The 16,893-nt window shown below is 46.8% G+C and overlaps 1 protein-coding gene across 5 annotated transcripts in view; it reads left to right on the top strand.

Moving 5' to 3' along the window:
- DIXDC1 (DIX domain containing 1) overlaps positions 1 to 16,893 on the top strand; it is a gene marked incomplete at its 5' end in the record, with an annotated part of 67,843 nt that overhangs the window by 21,455 nt on the left and 29,495 nt on the right. For 4 of the 5 annotated variants that reach the window (XM_080930174.1, XM_080930175.1, XM_080930173.1 and 1 more), the window contains 5 exons: positions 2,162 to 2,291; positions 5,714 to 5,839; positions 8,627 to 8,858; positions 9,874 to 9,981; positions 16,287 to 16,399. In XM_080930174.1, coding sequence (XP_080786300.1) covers positions 2,162 to 2,291; positions 5,714 to 5,839; positions 8,627 to 8,858; positions 9,874 to 9,981; positions 16,287 to 16,399 — 709 coding nt within the window. Of the gene's footprint in view, positions 1 to 2,161; positions 2,292 to 5,713; positions 5,840 to 8,626; positions 8,859 to 9,873; positions 9,982 to 13,168; positions 13,306 to 16,286; positions 16,400 to 16,893 lie in introns of those variants that run through there. The other variant, XM_080930177.1, reaches the window with a different exon arrangement.

Below are 16,893 nucleotides of genomic sequence, written 5' to 3'. Positions count from 1 at the left end.
GGAAGCTGAGCCAAGTGTGGTGGCACAGCCCCGTAATTCCAGTACTTGAAGGCAGAGGCAGAGGTTCTCTAAAAGTTCTCAAATGTTATCCATTCCAGCCAGGACAATGTCATCAGATGTTATTGTCAGAAAAAAATGTAAATGAAAATATAGGGGAAATGATTAGGAGTTCTGTGCTTTTGTTTTGAGATAGGAGCCCATGTACCCCAGGCTACCCTCCAGCTGGCCCAGTCTCCTAAAGCCTGGGATTATAAATATGCATCACATCCCCAGTTAGGAATTTTACCACCTCAGTGTTACTCTTAATGCCCTGTCTGCTCCTCCCTTGTTTCCCTTAACCACACATTCCCTCCAGAGGGCTGCCTCAGGCAGTACCTTGGAACATTACGTATCAGCTGCTCTCTGGGATGGGTGCCTGACTCTCGTTCTGCAGTTCGTGGATAGCAAGGGGCCCTTGTGAATGGACGGGCTGTCCTACTTCTGTCACTTCTCAAATGGTACCCATAGAGTGGGAATAATGCTGGCTGTATGGTGATTTTGGTTTTTTGTTTACACACACACACACACACACACACACACACACACCCTTTTTCGGGGAGGGGGGGAATCAGATGATGTTGGTAACAGTAATGATAACAGTAATAACAGGATTGACAGGATGTGTCAGTGGGCAAAGGTGCTTGGTGGCAAGTCTGACATCCTAAGTTCAATCCCCAAGCCCCACAAAGCTGAAGTAGAGCACTGATTCTTACTAACCATCTTCTGATTCCCACACTTGCACCTCATAATTCACAGAAGCACTCGCACAAGCACACACCTACAAATAAAGAAAATGTAAAAACAAGTAACCCTTTGATAAGCATCAATTTTGTGTTGGAACACCAGAATTAGTAATCAAATTAGAATACCAGAAACAGCACTGTAGATTTTGCTCAAGCACAGGTCACTTGGCCAGCACACACCAAGCGCTAGGTTCAGTCCCTAGTCCCACAAAACTCAGAACACACCACCAGAAATGGTGTTTAGTTTGTGGCAGGTTCTCAGAAATGCTAGATTCCTCTCCCTGTTCCTGCGGGCCACTGCAGGTCCTATGTGTCAGTAGCTGATGGAGTATCACCTTCGTGCTGTCTCCCAATGACAATGTCCAAAACCAGCAGAGAAACTAAAGAAGATCTCACTGGAGCCCCAGAAAGCAGCCAGTAATAATTTCCAGCAGCATCTTTTCATCAAGAAAGTGCTTGGTACCTAGAAATCAACTGTATTTTGACCAAATTTATAATTTAATATAATTAGCCCTTGAACTTAATTTTTAGTTTTAAGATCTCAGGCTGCTACAGAAACAGAACATCTACCACCTGGACTGTGATATTGGTTGTGTGTGCTTGAGATTTCAACACCTAACTGTCAAGAGTACGAGTTCTGTTAAATGGAAAACGGTACAGTTGTATAAGGCTTGGGAAGCGGTCCCAGGATGTCCCAACCTGGAAGTCTCATCGGTTCTTGGTAGTACAGCATCCCAACTTTTTTTGAAGTAAAGGAAACCTCCCTCTGTCCTCAGAGCTACTGTTCACTTTATGGTCCCCCTTTCCTCCTCTTTACTAGCCTTATGTAATCAGATCCTCTTTGTCAATATAAAACACACATTAGAAGTACTCTGTAGCAATCATAGGATTATGAGCTCAGGAGGGTTAATCTTGCCGTGAGTGTGGGATGACCAAACCTCTGTGGTTCTGAGGAAAGCAGCTGTGGCAGGCAGTGCTGTGCTCGGGACCTGTCGTGTCTGGTTCCACAAGATCAATGAATAGGAGTGACACGGTCCATTGCATAAAGTCCACGAGGAACTGGGGTGGGCTGGGGGTGGGCTGCCGGCAGCACTGACTGAACCTGAATCCTGGCTGGGGATCTGGACTCAGTCTCGATAAACAGAAGGGGAGGTGGGAGTGACAACCTGGGTACGCTGGTCTGTGTGTCTGCAGTATTAAGTCAGGTCAGCTTATCCCTGGGTGTTCACCTAAAGCTAGGGACCTGATATCTTAAGACCTTTCTCTGTTTCCGATAGAGATTCGCCCTGTATCTCGCTGTCTCGAGCCGCCTTACAGGGATGGGCTAGGGCTAAGACTGATGTGCTATCGTTCCCTTATCTCCACCTCTTATTTTCCAGCAACAGCTACAGGCCTATGTGGCCTGGGTGAATGCCCAGCTGAAGAAGAGGCCATCTGTGAAGCCTGTGCAGGACCTGCGACAGGACCTCCGAGATGGAGTGATCCTGGCCTATCTCATCGAGATTGTTGGTCAGTTGGCCTTGGACTCTGATGCTAGTGTAGACGAGAACTGACTCCTTTCTTCTCCATACGCCCTTCAAAGCAGGTTGTTCCTTCTTTAGAATACATGGCAGTGGAGTCGGGAAAACTTAAAGTACTTGCCCCGGGTTAATTCAGGTGTTGGTCAGTAAACTCTGTGTGCCAGACACTGTATTGTATGGGGAAATGTTGACGCTGCAGTGCCCTCAGATGTTCCCAGCCTAACTGGAAAGACTAGAGAGTGAGGTCTGCTTTCTTACTGTCCTTAGGGTTCGGATGGAGAGAAGCGGACCAGGATGCACAGAGGAGATGCCCTCCTTAGCCCTGGGGCTCAGGAGTGGCAGACCAGAAGTATTAGTGTCTGAAGAGGGAAGGGCAGCATCCAGAAGAACTGCTCTCTGGATTATAAAACAGAAGTGGGAGGGCTGGAGAGTTGGCTCAGCCACTGAGAGCACAGGCTGTTCTAGCAGAGAACCTGGGTTCGGTTCCCAGCACCCACGTGCCATCTCACAACCATCCATAACTCCTCCAGTTCCAAGGGAGCCAACACTTTCTTCTGCACAAATATACAACAACAACAACAATAACAAACCACAGGAAAGGGAGCAGCATTCAGGTCAAAAGAGGAAAATGTCACAGCAAAAGGACTCAACCTCCATGACATCTGGCCCCACGAATTTTCATAGAAGGGGTTTGCTCTTCACTTCTGTGGGCCGTTCTTATTAAGTTCCATACCATTATGCCCATGATGGCTTTGCTGTGATTTCTCTCGCTGACTAGCAATTAGCCATGGTGCAGACTGAGCTATTGAAGAGACTGATACACTGTATTTTGCTTTTCTGGCTCCACAAACTCTAGCCAACTGCATAGAATAAGTTCTCCAACATTTATTATCGGTCAGTTGATGTTGCTCAGTGTCCCAGAGGTCTGTGGTGTGGAAGAAGCTGGTTTGTGACAGGCAGCCTGTCTGTGCATACTTTCTTTGGAGACAGCTCCTGACTGAGTATTCATGTAGGTCGTGACTGCAGCTGCTAGGATGGATTGTTTTCCATCGTGTGTGAAGTTATTTGGCCATCACACCATTAGGAAATAGATATTATTATTCCCATTTTCAGGAAACAAAAGAAAAGATCTAAATAAGTAAGTAAATAAATAAAAGTACTTAAGTGTGTGTCAAAAAATATAGCCAAGTCTGCTATTTTGGTTTGTGATATGGGTTTGAGTTCAGGCTGAGTATCCCTCACTCAAAATTCTTAGACCACAAATGCTTTGGATTATGGATTTTTTAAAAATGAGTTGAACATTTACAACTAAGTATTATGGAAAATCCAAATGCCCCCAAGTCAGGAATTTTTTGAGCAACAGTGTAACGCTTAAAACACTTGAGATTTTTTTAGGCTGGAGATGGCTCAGCAGTAAAGATCTCTGTCTGTTCTTCCAGAGGCCCAGGGTTTGAGTCCCTTGGTCCTCCACAAGTCAAAATAGTGAGTCACAGCCACTTCTAACTCTTGTTCCTGGGACTCGGATGCCCTCTTCTGGCCTCCCTTGGCACTGAGCTTGTATAGACATACGTACACCCATGTACATAAAATAATAATAATATTTCACATTTTGGAGTATTTGTGAGTTCAAACTTGTAGATTATGAATGATCAACCCATACTGTCTTACAAGGCTCAGCCACTTCACAAGTTCACATAACTCTAAGTATCCAGGTGGAGGTGTAACCCTAGATCTGTTTTAATTCCAGATTCCTAGCTGGAAAGATGCTCAGCTATTAAGCGTGTGTACACTGAGTGTGCAGAGGACCTGAATCTGCCTCCTACCATCCAAGTGGCTCACAGTCTTCTGTAACTCTAGCTTCTGGTCATCCCTCTTTTGGACTCCAAAGTCACCTGCACGTGTACACACACACACACACACACACACACACACACACACACACACAAACATGCACACACATGGGCACATAACTGAAAATAAAATGAAAAAAAAAAAAGAATCCCAAAGTCTCATTTTGAGCATCTTTCCCCTTTATTTAGATAGGTTACATGTGGACAGCAGCTTCTTCCATTTGCACAGCCATGCACACCCATGTGTGCACACCTGACACACCTCATGCACAAGCACATACACACAAGAAAAGAGAAAACCTCGTTGCTCCAATGTCTTACCTACAGCCAGTCAGAACATTTTATCTCCCCACCCCTACCTTGCTCCTTATTTCCTTACCCTCCCTGCTCACCTACACATTCTGTCTTCGTCCAGGAGTGCCTCGTGTGACCGTTCGGACTTGTCAGACAGAACATGTAGAAGGCATTTCCAGGGGTTCTCCTCTCTCCTGTATCACAGTCAGTTCTTTACTGTGCCGTCCGCTTTGTATTCAGAATATGCTCAGCATCTGACTGCTGGCCAGCCAGCCTCTTCCACTTAAACCCCAGCCATCCTTATCTCTTGCCTTGACTGTTTTGACTATTGCTCCCAATAGAGTCTCTGTTTCATGCCCTTTATGATCCACATCGATACGCAATCGGTTTTGGAAAACACAAACTAGATAGTGTCACTACCCTGTCTGGAACTCCTTGATGGCTTTTCGTTACCCTTAAAATAAAACTCGGTTTTTCCTGTGGCCCACAAAGCCCTGAGTGACCCACCTTCCTTCTCTCCGGGGCCTTTCCTGGCTCTCGACTCTGATGACTCCATTCTCGTCACATCTGTTCTATCTTCTGAGATAGAGTCGCATGTAGCCCAGGCTGGCCTAGAACTTGCTATGTCTCCATGGCTGACTTTGATTAACCTGATTTGCCTCCTGATCCTTTACTCAGGCCACCCTACTGCTGAAGTCCTAGGTGTGTACTTCATAGCTAGCCATATTGTCTTTTTGCCTCTCAGATGGTCTGAGCTCATCCTGTTTGGGGATCGCCTGTATGGCTCTTCAACCCGGCATGTGCCCTTCTTAAATGTAAACATGTTTTGCAATGCCATATTAACAGAAAGGTCCTGGTCACTATTTTTTTTTCCTCAGTCTTTATTCTTTCCCAAAATTCTGTTAAACATTGACTTGCATTTATAAACAGGGAAGAAAAGACTCTGCCTACCTTATTCCCTGCTTCCTGTCATGCCCAGAACAGTGTTTGGCACACACTGGGTACTTGTGAATATTTGTTATATTAATAATTACACACAGATAACCTCGCCATGGGCTTCCATTTGAGAGACTGGAGCGTTCTGGAAGGCTTTTACTTTTCTCCAACCACTTCCCCCAGAGCACACACCAGGACTTAGCTCACTCATTTATTAATAGAGAACTCTAGTGTTTGCATCCCCAGCCTTGTGCCTGGCTGCTATGAAACCGTGACAGTGTTCTTCCTTCTGATGCTCTGTGTTTGTTGTTGCTTTTTCTTCTCCTAACAGCAGGAGAAAAGCTGAGCGGAGTACAGCTGAGTCCCAGTAACCAACAAGAGATGAAGAGCAATGTGGAGAGGGTCCTACAGTTTGTGGCTTCCAAAAAGATTCGTATGCATCAGACTTCAGCTAAAGGTTAGTTAGCGCTGCCTCCTGGGGAAGAAACACTCAGCTTCTAGTTGGAGAGCTCCCTTGGATGTGTGGCCCTGGCCAGCAGTCCTGAGCAGACTGGAATAGCATTAGGTCCAGGGTATTGTATCATTTTTCTATGAAGACAGTGATGGAGTACTGGAGTCCCAGGGCTGCAGAGACCTGGCTAGAGGGAGAAGCTCTCCACTAATTTGAATTGAATATAGGTCTGCTTGAATGTGTGTGGGAAAATGAATGGTATAAGAATAAATGACAAAAATTGAGATATTAATTTTGGAATGTCTCATTTAAATTATCAAGGATGAAGACAGATTGCGTTTTTCGAGTTCTTTGGGTTTTATGATCGAGTACTATTACAAACCACCATAACTTCTGCTTTTCCACTCAATTTCCTAGAAGAAACTCTCTTATTCTATTTTTTTCCTTCTTTTTCTTTATTTTCTGAGACAGGGTCTTATGTGGGCTGGACTGGTCTTGAAACTGCAGTATAGCCAAGGATGACCCCAAGGGTGACCTTGAACTTGTCATCCTCCAGCTTCTGCCTCCTCAGTGTTCAGATTACAAAACTACTCCATCACCCAGCTAGTGCTGGGGACTGAACCCAGTCTCACTCTGTAGCCCTGGCTGGCCTGCAATTGGCTGTATCTTAGGCTTTCCTTAAATTAGGTGTTCTCCTGCCTCTTTCACTTTACATTCTGGGATTAGAGACATGTATCACATTTAGCTTAAAAAGAAATAATTTTATAGCTTCTTTTTTCTGTGAGACCATTCCACGCAGACAAAGAGGGCCCTGCAGCCTCTATTTATGTGTTCTTCTGCAGTGGCATGACCTTTGCCCACGCTGTAAGGAAGCACACGTAGGGATACTTAGAAAGCAGAGGCTCCTTCTTTTGATGCTTTTTCTAGAGCTGACTAGATCTGGTTCTGTTCAGCACCAGCTTCTGGGTCGGTTGTCTGTAAAGTGGGTTGTTAAGCATGAGGGCAGGAGGAACCCCTTTCCTGTTGGATCATTGGTGTTCTGTGTGTTTGAAGTTGCTCAGGTGAGCAAACAGTGACCATTAAGAGCATCTGCTAGAAGAAATCAAATAATCCTGTGTGTGCTTTGTCCATCTGAAAAGCTATAAAGCCAAACAACGGAATTGTATTCATTTCCTTGTATTAATTTTAACCAGCGCTTCTCAGAATGTGTGTTCCCGTGTGTGTGTGTGTGTGTGTGTGTGTGTGTGTGTGTGTGTGTGTGTGTGTGTGTGTTCTTTCCTCTTTTTTTTTTTCTAGGGCAGGAAGCAGAACACAGCGATGGCTTTGATCCAGTCCCCATGTGGAGTGGGCTTGGGGATCTGGCCCAGTAAAGTGGGCTATTTTAAGGGAAGACTCCACTCAGGGCCTCATTGTCTTTTACCCGAAGTTTCCTAATTAGTCCTGCTGCCTCGGTTTCCCTCTCCCTGCAGCTTTCTGTGTCACAGCTGGACTGACCCAAGAGCACATATCATATGCTACCCACCACTGTGCACCAAAGTCACTTGGAGAAAATCCAGCACCTTTCCTATAGCTTCCCTGGTCCCATAGGACCCACCCTTTCATCCCTCCCTTTTCTCAGCTTTCCCTTCGCCTGCTGAGCTCTGGGGCTCTCACCACGCTGAACCCTCTCACTTTCCCCATCATGGTGCTGGGCCATCGACATATATATGTCACCCATGTCTCATAAGTACTTAAAAGGTTTCCAAAGCCACATTATAAATAGCAAGGACTGGAAATAATTTTTTAAAAGATTTACTTATCTTATGTATATGAGCTGTATATACATAAGCTGTTGTCAGACACACCAGGAGAGGGCATTGGATCCCATTACAGATGGTTGTGAGCCACCATGTGGTTGCTGGGAATTGAACTCAGGACCTCTGGAAGAGCAGTCAGTGCTCTTAACCACTGAGCCATCTCTCCAGCCTGAAAATAATTTAATATTATTTTTATCTAGCCCACTATGCCCATAATATGATCACTTTTACCATAAAGTCAATACTGAGATATTTACATTTTATTTATTTTTATGTGTATAGGAATTTTGCCTGTTTGTATGTTTGTGCACTGTGTGTGTGCCGGTGCTCTCAGAGGTCAGAAGATGCATCAGATCCCCTATGAATGGAGTTATAGATGGTTGTGAGCCGCCATGTGGGAACTGGGACCCGACCACTGAGCCACCTCTCCAGCCCCACATTCTATCCTTATACTGTCTGAGATCTTTTGCATTCTTGTGTGTGTGTGCATGCATGCATGCATGTGTGTGTGAGATATTTACTTAATATCTAAGTATAGTACTTGCTTAGAGCACATTTCAGTTCAGAGTAGTGGCATTTAAGTGTTCCGTAGCCACATGTGGCCTATACCTGTCCTAACAGACTGTCTCAGCCTGTTATACTGATCTCAGGAGCTTTGCGCGTACCTTTTCCTGGATCATTCTTATTCCTCTCCTACTGCTAATAAGGCATCACTCCCAGACAGCCTTAATCAAGGACTCCCTTCCTCTAGTAATACATCCTTGATACCTCTAAGGTAACCCCCCCACGAACTCCTGAGGATGTCCCGTACCTCTCTTATCTAACCATTTTTATGGTGCTTTACTGTACTTGCTTTTAAACCTTCTGTTCCCTCGTTGAACACGGCTTTATGGTAATGGAGACTGCCTGCCTGGTTACCATAGCCCCAGCAATGTATAGTCAGTATCCACTGCCCCTGCCTCCCTTTCAGCACCTTTTGGTCTGTCTTATTCTTTAGATATTGTGGAAGGAAACCTTAAGTCCATCATGAGACTGGTCCTTGCCTTGGCAGCTCATTTTAAACCCGGCTCTAGTAGGACAGTGAGCCAGGGGCGAGACTCCAGAGCCCCTGCGCAGAGTCATCAACCACACTGTGCCACCGCTGTGGCTCAAGGAGCAGCAGCTGCTCTGGCGGATGTATGCCATGACATGTCACGGTCAGGACGGGATGTCTTCCGATACAGACAGAGGTAAAAATCTGGGGAAGGGGAACTGGCTCCTTACTCCGATACTTCTTTGCTTAGATAACTACAGTGTGCGAGGAGATGGAAATATCAACTAAACAGCCCCACACTGCGGAAAAGGTAACCCAGTAGAGGTTTGGGAGGGACATCTTGGTGAGAAAAGCTTGGTCTTTTTGATGATACTGGCTAGCGAACCTAGAGCCCTTCTACCTGCTGAGCAAGAGCTCCACTCCCATGTCATATTCAGCCTTCTTATGTCTTATTTTGAGACAGAGTCCCGTTACGTTGTCCAGTCTGGCCTCAAACTCACTCTACAGTCCAGTCAGGCTCCTGCTGTCTAAACTTCAAGAATAGCTAGGATTACAGGCTCACAGCAGCAAGCCGCGCTAAGCCTTCTCTGAGCTGTTTATTTTGCAGCTAGCAGAATGTAAGGAACCATGTGTGGAAATTTGCTCTTGTGCTGAAATTTTAAATATACATGGTGGGCACAGTGAGCTTTCTTCACTGGGATATATGTAGTCCATCTGGGGGAGGTTGTGTCCTGGGATGTATCCACAAGGCCAGACTGCCTTGAAACATCATGGTAGGAAGTGCTTTGAGGGTTGTGTCGTTGTTAAAGGAGAACATGACCCCAAACACAGACAATGCCTTCACTACTGAGTTTTAAATGACTTAGAAGAAGGTGAGGGGTTTTTGTTTGTTTGTTTTAAATTGTTCACCTTCTAGATGTATATATTCCTGTGTGAATGTGTGTGAGAGAGACAGAGACAGAGAGACAGAGACAGAGATTGTATCTTGCTGTGTAGCCCCAGGCTGGTCCTAAACTCCTGATCCTCCTGCCTCCGCCTCTCATGCTGGAATGACAGGTGTGTGCCAGGCTGCCCGGCTCCCTTTTCATCTTCTTGCCCTCGCTGCACACTGAGTGGCAGGACATCCGTACTTCTGCAGAGCTGACCTGAACTGCAGGGTTAACACTGTCCTCTTCTCTGTGCTCCACCCTACCCCACTCCCATGCCTCTAGGAATGCCAGCATGGACGAGGAGATTGAGAACCCATACTGGAGTGTGCGGGCACTTGTGCAGCAATATGAAGGTCAACAAAAGTCCCCATCTGAGTCTAGCTGCTCCAGGTAATCGTGGCCTTCCGTTCTTCACCTTTACAGTCTTGGCAGAAAGCTACATTCTTTGGGGGATCCTAAGTTTCAAGTACCAAGACCAAAAGCAAGAAGGCACCTATGGGGTAGTGTACCATATCCCTCTAGGCTTGGGCCTAGAAACCTGACTGGGGTAGTGAGGGAGTGAAGAAAAGACAGACACTAAAGAAATGATCCACACATACACCAAGAAGTTGGGGTCAGGTAGGGTGTGTGCACTCTAATGGAGTGGCACCCCCTACTACATGCAGCCTAGAACCTCCAATGTATTTATTAGCTGCAGCATAGAGGGGAAGAATGAGCTCGTCTTGTAGGTCTCTAAGTGAATGGTAGCAGGCTGTAAACATCCAACATCCAGGACTTGCTAGTTTCTGTACACACTGGTCAATCATTAGTAAATATTCAGACTTGCCTACCGTCAACATTTGCATTTACATCAGAGGAAGGCTTTACCAGCTGACCAATGTGGGAAGGCTTTGCCAGTTTCCCGAGGGTCTGAGGCATCAGTCCTTGACACGACAGTAGTACACATTCACTTCTTACTATCCACCCATGGCTTCTTCAGCTCTCCATCGTTGGATGTGTGTTTTGCTTGGTAATAGAATGCTTGCCTTGCCAGATGGTCCTGCGTTCAACCCCTATTACTGAAAAGCTAAAAAGCACCTAATCTCCTTTGCTTTCCTTGGTTTATGCTTGGCATTCAAGGACTAGCTCTCAGCACTACCTGTGGGTTCTGTGTGGACAGAGGCGTGGGATACAGTTCTAGTGGATTCCCCACCTACAGAAACTGCAGTATCCCAGTGACAGTAGTTATCTCTGACCACATGGGGGCGTGAATGGGCCCTTCAGAGTCCAGCCCAGCCCAGTGTGTATCAGCTGCCAGTGTTTATGATAGTCATTTCCCTGGCACTGTCCTGCAGGCTGAGTCTGAGTCGTTAGTTTCAGCCACAGAAGGCTGGAAAAAGCTCCCGGCAAGAAAGGAAATTATGCACAACTGTCTGACGCATTAGCATTTCCACATTCGTTTATAGGACTGGGAATTGGGACACATTAGTATGCATTTAAGTGGGCTATGGGTGTTTGTGACTCTTGTTGAGAGGGTGTCTGCTTCCCTTAGAGCCAAGGGCAGAGGCCAGAATAGGCCACTTTGCACTAATAAAAGCCTGACAGATGCCAAGTGTAGTGACAGAACAAGGTTGTTGTCCTTTTCATGGAGATCGTGCCCTATAAACACATCCCTGGCCTACTTGCTAACTTGGTTTTGTTGTTGAGTTGTACTTAAGGTGTCCTCTGATGATCTTTTCCTCCTACTCCAATCTAGCATGGTCTGAGCTATTTAAGTCTCGTTGTGACTTAAGTGTATTTTCCGTCTTTTTTATTTCCTCCTGCTTTTTTCCGCTCGTACCGTCCTGTCCTGCTTGACAGATGGTTTGCTGATGCAATGAGGTCCGGTGGAACTCTTTCCATCGTCTTAACGTACTGACTGCTCACCAGCTCAACTTAAAAATCTTTACATACAATGGGTATAATTTTTACCTCTGAAATGGATCTACAACATACAATTGACCTTTAAGCCCTTCCGTGTTGAGTGTAGTGCCTTCCTTCATTTTCTGCAAAGCTCATCTGTCCAGGTAGGGGGCATTTTGACCAGCCCCCAAAGAAACTCTACCACAGAGCAGTAGGTGTGATTTTAATGAGCCTCCAAACCATTGTTCATGTGCTTGTGGCTGTGACAGTCTGTCAGAACAGAATCAAAGGCTGTTTTGTTGTATAATGAGGTCTATTGCTTCCTGCATGTCTGCTGGCCTTTGACTTTCCTGAGCCAGAGTGTGCCTGTGAATTAGAAAGAGAGTTTGGGTCTCCTGGGGGTGACTGCTTCCTTGCTCTAGGCAGGACTGGGGTTGCAGCTGAAGCTGAGAGAGAGCCACCAGACACAAGGCTGTGTGGGGTCAGTGGCAAAAGAGAGTGCATTTCCCTGTTTGCCTCTCCTTTCTGATTTTGCCATGTACTGTGGTAGAGTAACCGCTCTGCCTATTTCTTTACCGGTTGCCCAAGAAAGAAGAGCTTCTAGCAGCATCTGCCGTTTTCCCACTTCCATCACCACCTCATGGCTCTGTGACCCCTAAAAAGCCAGAAATCTTGGAGATGTTGCAGATATGGGTGGAGTGTATCTGTGAACACAGGATAGCCATTCTGTGGTGTTGAAACACCTTCCCCTGCTGCTTCTCAAGGATGCCCCGGCAAAGCTCAATTCTCCTGTTGCTCCAGAAAAAAACGGTCCAGCCTCTCTGTCTTCAAGCAGAACAATCCTTTAGTTGGAGTGGGGATGTGTGTGTGGAGAGGGGGGACAACACAGGAACCGCTAGAGGGGAAGGAAGGTGGGAACCACAGACTGGCGAGCGAGCGTTCTGTGGGTTTCCTGGGATGGGGGGGGAGAGAAACGTCTCCATCCTGCCAGCTTCTCCCACTCCCTTGGAGAGCGGGACTGAGTTCCCCGGGTTAGGTCCGTCTTAAGGAGGGAGGGGTCAGAAAGGAACAGCAACGTCTTCGTTGCTGGGCTTCTCGGCACTAGGACTGTCAGATCCACGAGGTTCTGCGAGGTTCTGCCACCGCGCCGCCCATCCCCCGCCGCTCCCCAGGCTCCCGTTGCCCTCAGCCCAGCCAGGTCCAGACCGCGCCCCTGGCCCGGGCCTCGGCCCCGCACCCTTACCTCTCCGCCCAGAGCCGTCGGCAGTGCTTGGGTCGAAGCCCAGCCTGGCCGCGTGTGACAGTCTGGGAGGGGGAGGAGCGGGGAGGGGGTGCAGGGAGGGATCGGGAGGCGGCGCCGAGCCGGAGCACGGCACGCTGGACTCCACTCGACGCTCAGCTGGAGCCACCGGAGCCTCTTGCCCCGAGGGAGATAGGTTAAGATGCGGCTGTCCGGGGGGATGCTCGGAGCCGCGCGACCGCAAGGACCGAGATGCAGCTGCCAGCGACCAGCCGCCGGCGATGGGAGGCGGCTTCCGCTGGGGCTCGGCTGCGGCGGTGTCTGAGCTACCGGGACAGCACGCTTCACCCTAGGGAGCAACCCGGTCCCCCGGGCCAGGACGCCCACCTCTGCCTTTCCTACTTTCTCCGGAGACCCGGGCGAACCGTTCCGCTGGCTGGCTGATCTCTGGAACCGTTCTTCGAGCCCCGGTGCGGGGGGGACATGCCAGAATTTAGGAGTGATGTGACGCTCAGCCTCCCACCTCACCCAGGGAAGCAGGCTTGCTGAAGCCAGAGCCAGGAGGGGACCATGGGAGGGACACAAGTCAAATGGTAAGCTGAAGCCAATTTGGCTCTTGAGGTGGGGAAATGAGGGGAAGCAGGGCCAGGACAGGGGGTCAAGGGACAAGAGATGATTGGGGGCGCTATTCTGTGAGGACCGGATGCTGGTGTGGGTTTAGCTCTACAAAAATAGAGTGATTTTGGTAATTTGGAGCCGACTCCAGGTTCCACACAGATTCAGCCTGTGTGTCTGCTAATGGAGGCACTTAGAGGGGCGACAGGACTCTTTCTTTTCGTCTATTACCCATTTAAAAAAACGATGTAAGTCTAATTTAGCAATATCTTTGTTGGGGTTTGCTGGTATAATAAATTAATATTGGTGAGATGTAGACTAAGGAATGTATGTGTAGGATCCACTTGTAATCAGCTGTTCTCTGACAGGATTACTATAGTTCTCAGAGAGGATTATGATGGTAAATAGAGATTACTTGTTTGTCAAGTATGACTTTTTAACTAGTTAGGGAGGAGCCCAAATCTTAACAATTAATTAGCATGAAGATACTTTTCTCTGACCTGAGGCAGAAGATTAAAAGCTCCTTCCTTTTCCAGTAAGGTGCTGCTGCTCTGATTTTCCTCCCTCCGAGGTCCTTGGTCTTGGCCATCTATTTTCCTAGTCTCGCCTCTGTGGCCTTACCCAGGCAGTCTCATTTCAAGAAAAAGAAATGTTGTTTTCCTTTGGCTGCTCTGCCACTCCCCCAGTGGGGTTGGGTATCCAGACGTCCGCCTCCTTCTGTCCTTATATGGGAGGCAACTCACTTGAAGGGGAGAGGTGGAACTGAGCATGCGTCTATGCTTTTGGGAAAGCCGTTTCTCAGCATCCCAGATCCCGACTATGCCCTCCCTCCGGTTTGTCTCGCACATCCCTCCTGCGGTCCAGCCAGATGCAAGCAGTGGGGCTTGTTATAGCACCTTGTCAGCTGAGGAAGGGGAGCAGCTGACAAAGGTTTTGTAGGCATGGATTCCCAGTTTTGTGGTAAAAGCTGGGGCCTGGGCCCTAAAAACCTCTTTATCACGGACAGCCTCTTTATAGCTTTTTAGCTGTGAGTTCCTGTTGGCCCGGAGGTCAGATTGCCTATAAAGTGAAAATAGATGGGAGTTCTAGAAAACACTCAACATCTCCGAGCAATACTTGCTCTCCTCACTTGTTTGATCTGTGCGCCTACAGATGTTTAGGTAAAGCGGCTTACTTTGATCTGCAATGATGTGACGCTTTAAAATCTTTTCTTACAATTTTTAAGAAAGAAGAGAGCAGAGTGCCAGTTGAGATCATCTCCACTAAAGTTGATCAGCTGTGGAGACCAGCGAGACACTGTCTTTAGTTTCTCTCGGGTTTCTGGGAAAAGGAAATGTTAACTCCTGCTTGTGGTTGTGAGGATTAGTTTGCGAGACTTCAGGGGCACATTAAGGGGGTCAGTGAATCCTAGACACTTCACTGTTGTCTGGGTGATGGATTTGGAAAGAATTCCTGAGAGGGGGCAGAGCCGTAGACTCCACAGCCCCTGAGATCTGTTAGAGCTGATGTTCTCATAGTGTTGTGTGAGGAGAAGGGCTCCCAGACTCCTTCATCCCTTAAATAATTAGCCTCATGTTCCCATCTTGTCTTGCCCATGGGAAGATTTTAGATCTGCTTCCTGGAAAAAATCTCCACAGTTCCTCCCAAAGGAACATCAGAACAGGAATTATTGAAAGGTGTCTCAAGATGATTTGAAACTATGAAACTATGGCAAAGATAATAATAATTCTTCAGTTAGAGCTAATCAAATACATTTTGATCCAAGCTGCCACTAGCAGGGTTACCCCTTCTGCCCTGTCATTCCTCCTATTTTAAAGAAAGGTTTTTTGTTTTTGTTTGTTTTTTTAATGTATGACTGCTTTGTCTGCATTCTATGTCTGTGTACCACATATGTGCCTTGTGCTTGTGGAGGTCAGAAGAGGATGTCACATCCCTGGGAACTGGAGTTACAGATGGGTTTGAGCCACTGTCTTGGTGCTAGGAATTGAACCTGGGTCCTCTGCAAAAGTAGTAAGTGCTCTCGCCCAGTAAGCTGCCTTTGTAGCCTGCACTCTTCTTATCCTGGATCGCCTGTGGATGAATTCCTGCCCTTCTGCCCACCCTGGCGTTGCAGCCACTCCAGCAGTCTCTACTCCATATTGGGCCCCTGCCATGACTCCTCTTGGGATTAGCTAAGAGATGATCTCTGGTTGCTTGTGAGAGACTGAGATTATTAGAGGTATGATCTTGATTCAGCTCCAAAAGCTAGTGGAACACAGCCATCACCCTCTGAATGTGAGCCTACGAACTGATAGTGGCAGACACACAAAATTCATTAAAAAATGAGGTATTGCCTATTGTGGTAACTCTCATTTTAATCAAGTATGCTTAAAGGCAGCCTTATTATAGAAAAGACTCTCTAGGGTGTAGGAGAAATGGCTCAGTGGTAAAGAGTGCTTCTTGGTCTTCTTGAGGCCCCAGGTTAGGTTCCCAATACCCACCTAGAATGGCTCATAACTTCTGAAACTCCAGGTCCAGGGAACTCAACACTCTTCTGGTTTCTATAGGCACCTGCATTCACATGCACACCTCCCTCCCCCACTGCACCACACACATACAATGCACACATATACACACACCTCACACATACACCTCACACACATACCTCACACATACACACACTGCACACCTCTCACCTGCATTCACACATGCACACACTCTACCTCCCACTGCACACAGACATACTCACATATATATAATTAAAAAATAAGATCTTTAAATAACATGAAAAATAAAAATACTCCCAAGGGCTAGTTTATTTTTCATTAATTTATTCAACATTTATTTCATTTATTCGAATTGTAAGCTAGGTATCATGTTAGGCATGATGTAATGAGATATCTCTGAGATGAACTGTGAAAACTGTCTTCTGTATACCTGTTGATAATGATTGCTTCTCTTCTCTTTTGTTTGATCACAGTCTGACTTCACCCAGTCCAATCCACAGTGCAAAAAGCGAATCCATTATAACCCAGTCAGAGGAAAAGGCTGATTTTGTGATTATTCCCTCTGAAGGAATAGAGAACAGAACAGGTACCATCTGTCTGCCTGCCTGCCTGGGTTGTTTCAGGGGAGCCTTTTAAATCATGAAGTCTTTAGTGCTTCTGACTAAGCTTCCTGTCTGTCTTTACTGTCTGTGCATGGACGGTCAGCTCTAGAGGGCTCTAATGCCTTTGAGCCAATTAATGTAGTTATCCTCTTACAGAACATCAGTTCTGGTATTGGGCTGTCAGAAAAGCTCACGTCAGCCTCGAGGAGCCCTTAGCTGGCTGCCTACGAATTAGAAAAATGGCATTGGAGCAGTCAAAAGCCTTGTTTGGGTAAATAGTTCTATTATTTCCATTTTGTGATGATAATTCTGGTGTTCTGCTGACTTAGGACGGAGCCAGGAATACGTAGTTTGGACCAAAATACCTGTGTACATGCAACAGGTCTCGGTATGAGGGCTAGCTACCAAAGGACCACAGAGTTCTCTTCTGTTCGAACTTCTGAGTCTGTCTCAAATATCTTTTTCTTTTTCCCCCTAA

This window comes from Micromys minutus, assembly GCF_963924665.1.
Source record: "Micromys minutus genome assembly, chromosome: 16".
Lineage (NCBI taxonomy): Eukaryota > Metazoa > Chordata > Mammalia > Rodentia > Muridae > Micromys > Micromys minutus.
The sequence above is the reverse complement of the archived record's forward strand: the minus strand, read 5'-3'. Positions and strand labels throughout refer to the sequence as shown.